This window comes from Bremia lactucae, linkage group LG1, assembly GCF_004359215.1.
Source record: "Bremia lactucae strain SF5 linkage group LG1, whole genome shotgun sequence".
Lineage (NCBI taxonomy): Eukaryota > Oomycota > Peronosporomycetes > Peronosporales > Peronosporaceae > Bremia > Bremia lactucae.
Genome location: NC_090610.1, coordinates 3,188,237 through 3,191,146, shown reverse-complemented (window position 1 = coordinate 3,191,146; position 2,910 = coordinate 3,188,237). Strand labels below are relative to the sequence as shown.

General features: G+C 47.3%; 1 protein-coding gene across 1 annotated transcript; it reads left to right on the top strand.

Moving 5' to 3' along the window:
- Window positions 1–1,121: 1,121 nt before the first annotated feature.
- Window positions 1,122–1,313, top strand: CCR75_008304 (uncharacterized protein; the record flags this gene model as incomplete). Its single annotated transcript, XM_067966358.1, has 1 exon — window positions 1,122–1,313. The coding sequence occupies one exon, from the start codon at window positions 1,122–1,124 to the stop codon at window positions 1,311–1,313; it is 192 nt and encodes a 63-aa protein (XP_067822406.1).
- Window positions 1,314–2,910: the final 1,597 nt, after the last annotated feature.

Genomic DNA, 2,910 nt, shown 5'->3' with positions numbered 1-2,910 from the left:
GGGCGGGTCCATCCGAATGGGCCTCGGCTGATGCGGCCGGGCAGAGAGCATCTTAACAGTCCTGTTGAGAGCCTCACCCCAAGCCTGCTTATGCCTCAGCTCATCCTGAGTCTGAGTGACGGACTCCGCCGCAGCATGGCTCTGTGCCTCGGACGCGGCTCTCCACTGTCCGAGCACGAATGCCTCAAACTGCCTCAACTGAGCAACATGTTGCTCAGGAGGACTGCATAAGAGCCTGGCCAGGGCTTGTTCACCAAGCCCCTGCGCCATATGCCCTGCCACCTCCCGATGATGTTCGGAGAGGTGGGGGAAATGAGCCCAATCAATATTGAGGCTCATCCTCACGTACACACGCAGAGATGCGGGTCGTGGGAAGAATTTCAAGTGCTACCAATTGTAGGCGGGCACGTCGTAATGCGGCCACGCTCTACTTAGACACACACCCTAGCACAGCGAGGAAGCGGTTTAACCAGCTTCTCTTGCGTGCAGTGAGGTAGTTGTGGTGGGCGCGTTAGCGACCTCACCCAACGCACTATATACTTTGGTTAAGTGTCGTCACGGGAGCGGTAATTCGGCTCCTCATGCGCACTTACCAAGTAGGAAGTAGTTTTCAGACGGATCTATATTTAATCGCATTAAATATAAATACCTAGTTTTACCAGTCAAAATGTCATCTCTATAGAAAACACTTAATATGTATTGCGATCGTATCTTTGTAGATACCTCGCGTACCCGGATGACGCTAGCCGTCATCACGAATGACGCTAGTCACCCCTCCTAATGTGAATGCACCTATGTGCATCACATACACCACGGGTCGGTCACAAATGTGAACCACACCCGAGTGCTGGGTCTAATTACTTTAATTAAGTAATTGACCCCTTAAGTACACCAAGTGTACTTAACGGGGACTGTGTAACATTAGGGCAACTTAATCCCGTCCAGCCATCATTCCATTCGACAAAAAATCCGAAGGAGTATACCTCGCTCAATTGATGCGAATTTCCTTAGCCTTGACTCTTGGGACCCCATACCGCGAACGCAGCTGGGACATGACTTGGAACGGCTAGCAGGGTTGTATCCCACCTTTCGTAACAGTCGTTCGTATACAGAAACCCACCATGAAAGGAAACGATAAGATGATGTCAAGTACTTCCGCTGGATTTTCGTACCTTAGACGCCGCAATAATAAGGTGCTATCAGGACCACACGCCTTGGTAGAAAAAAATGACCTACTTGCAATTGACCACTCGGAAAATTGCCAACTGAATTTGACTTACCAGGCCCAAGGTGAGCTGCTTAATGAGGTCTAGCAAGGGCCGTTAACAGAATAGTTTTGACTTCGTCGTTTCTCAGAACGACGCCTTACTGTCCGAACCTCGCTCGCCTGAACATTAGAGCCTACGCAATACCTTCCATTTCGACGAATAATGACAAGTTATGTTGTAGAGTAAAAGACTTTGCAACAATCATTGAACATAATTCCGTGTATGTAGGCGGGCACGTCTTAATGCGACCACGCTCTACTTAGACACACACCCTAGCACAGCGAGGAAGCGATTAGACCGCCTTCTCTTGCGTGCAGTGAGGTAGTTGTGATGGGCGCCTAAGCGACCTCACCCAACACACTAAGTACTCTAGTAATGTAACGGAATAAAGTTGCCCTAATGTTGAACAGTCCCCGTTAAGTACACTTGGTTTACTTAAGGGGATGGTCAACTACTTAATAAAGTAATTAGACCCACCACTCGGATGTGGTTCACATTTGTGACCTACCCTTGTGTCTGTGATGCACGTAGCGAAAGAAAATCGCTTCGATCGAGCGATGCAGAATTTTTTTAAAGCATATCCCATTAACGCGAATACTCAGCTGGGCCTTTCTGACCATCTTTTACTTACTTGCCTAACCAAACCAAGCTCGTCAGTATTCAATGGGTAATGCACTTGAACTTATTGCTATTGAACAAGGTGCATTCACATTCGGAGGGATGACGCCTACGCAAAGTATCTAGAAAGATACGCTCGCAATACATATTAGTGTTATCCACATATGTAACAAGCTAAAGTTGTCCTAACGTTACACAGTCCCCGTTAAGTACACTTGGTGTACTTAAGGGGACACACGCAGAGATGCGGGCGTGGGAAAGATTTCAAGTGCTACCAAGTGTCGGCGGGCACGTCGTAATGCGGCCACGCTCTACTTAGACACACACCCTAGCACAGCGAGGAAGCGGTTTAACCAGCTTCTCTTGCGTGCAGTGAGGTAGTTGTGGTGGGCGCGTTAGCAACCTCACCCAACGCACTATATACTTTGGTTAAGTGTCGTCACGGGAGCAGTAATTCGGCTCCTCGTGCGCACTTACTAAGTAGGAAGTAGTTTTCAGACGAATCTATATTTAATCGCGTTAAATATAATACCTAGTTTTACCAATCAAAATGTCATCTCTATAGATAACACTTAATATGTATTACGATCGTATCTTTGTAGATACCTCGCGTAACGGATGACGCTAGCCGTCATCACGGATGACGCTAGTCATCCCTCCTAATGTGAATGCACTTATGTGCATCACATAAACAAGGGTCGGTCACAAATGTGAACCACACCCGAGTGCTGGGTCTGATTACTTTAATTAAGTAATTGACCATCCCTGTAACGGGCTACAGTTGCCCTAATGTTACACAGTCCCCATTAAGTACATTTGGTACTTAAGGGGATGGTCAATTACTAAATAATAGTAATTAGACCCAACACTGGGGTGTGGTGCACATTTGTGACCAACCCTTGTGGATGTGATGCACATGGGTGCATTCAAATTAGGAGGGATGTCGCCCAGCGTCATCCATGATGACGGCTAGCGTCATCAGTTACGCGAGGTATCTATAAGATACGCTCGCAATACATATTAA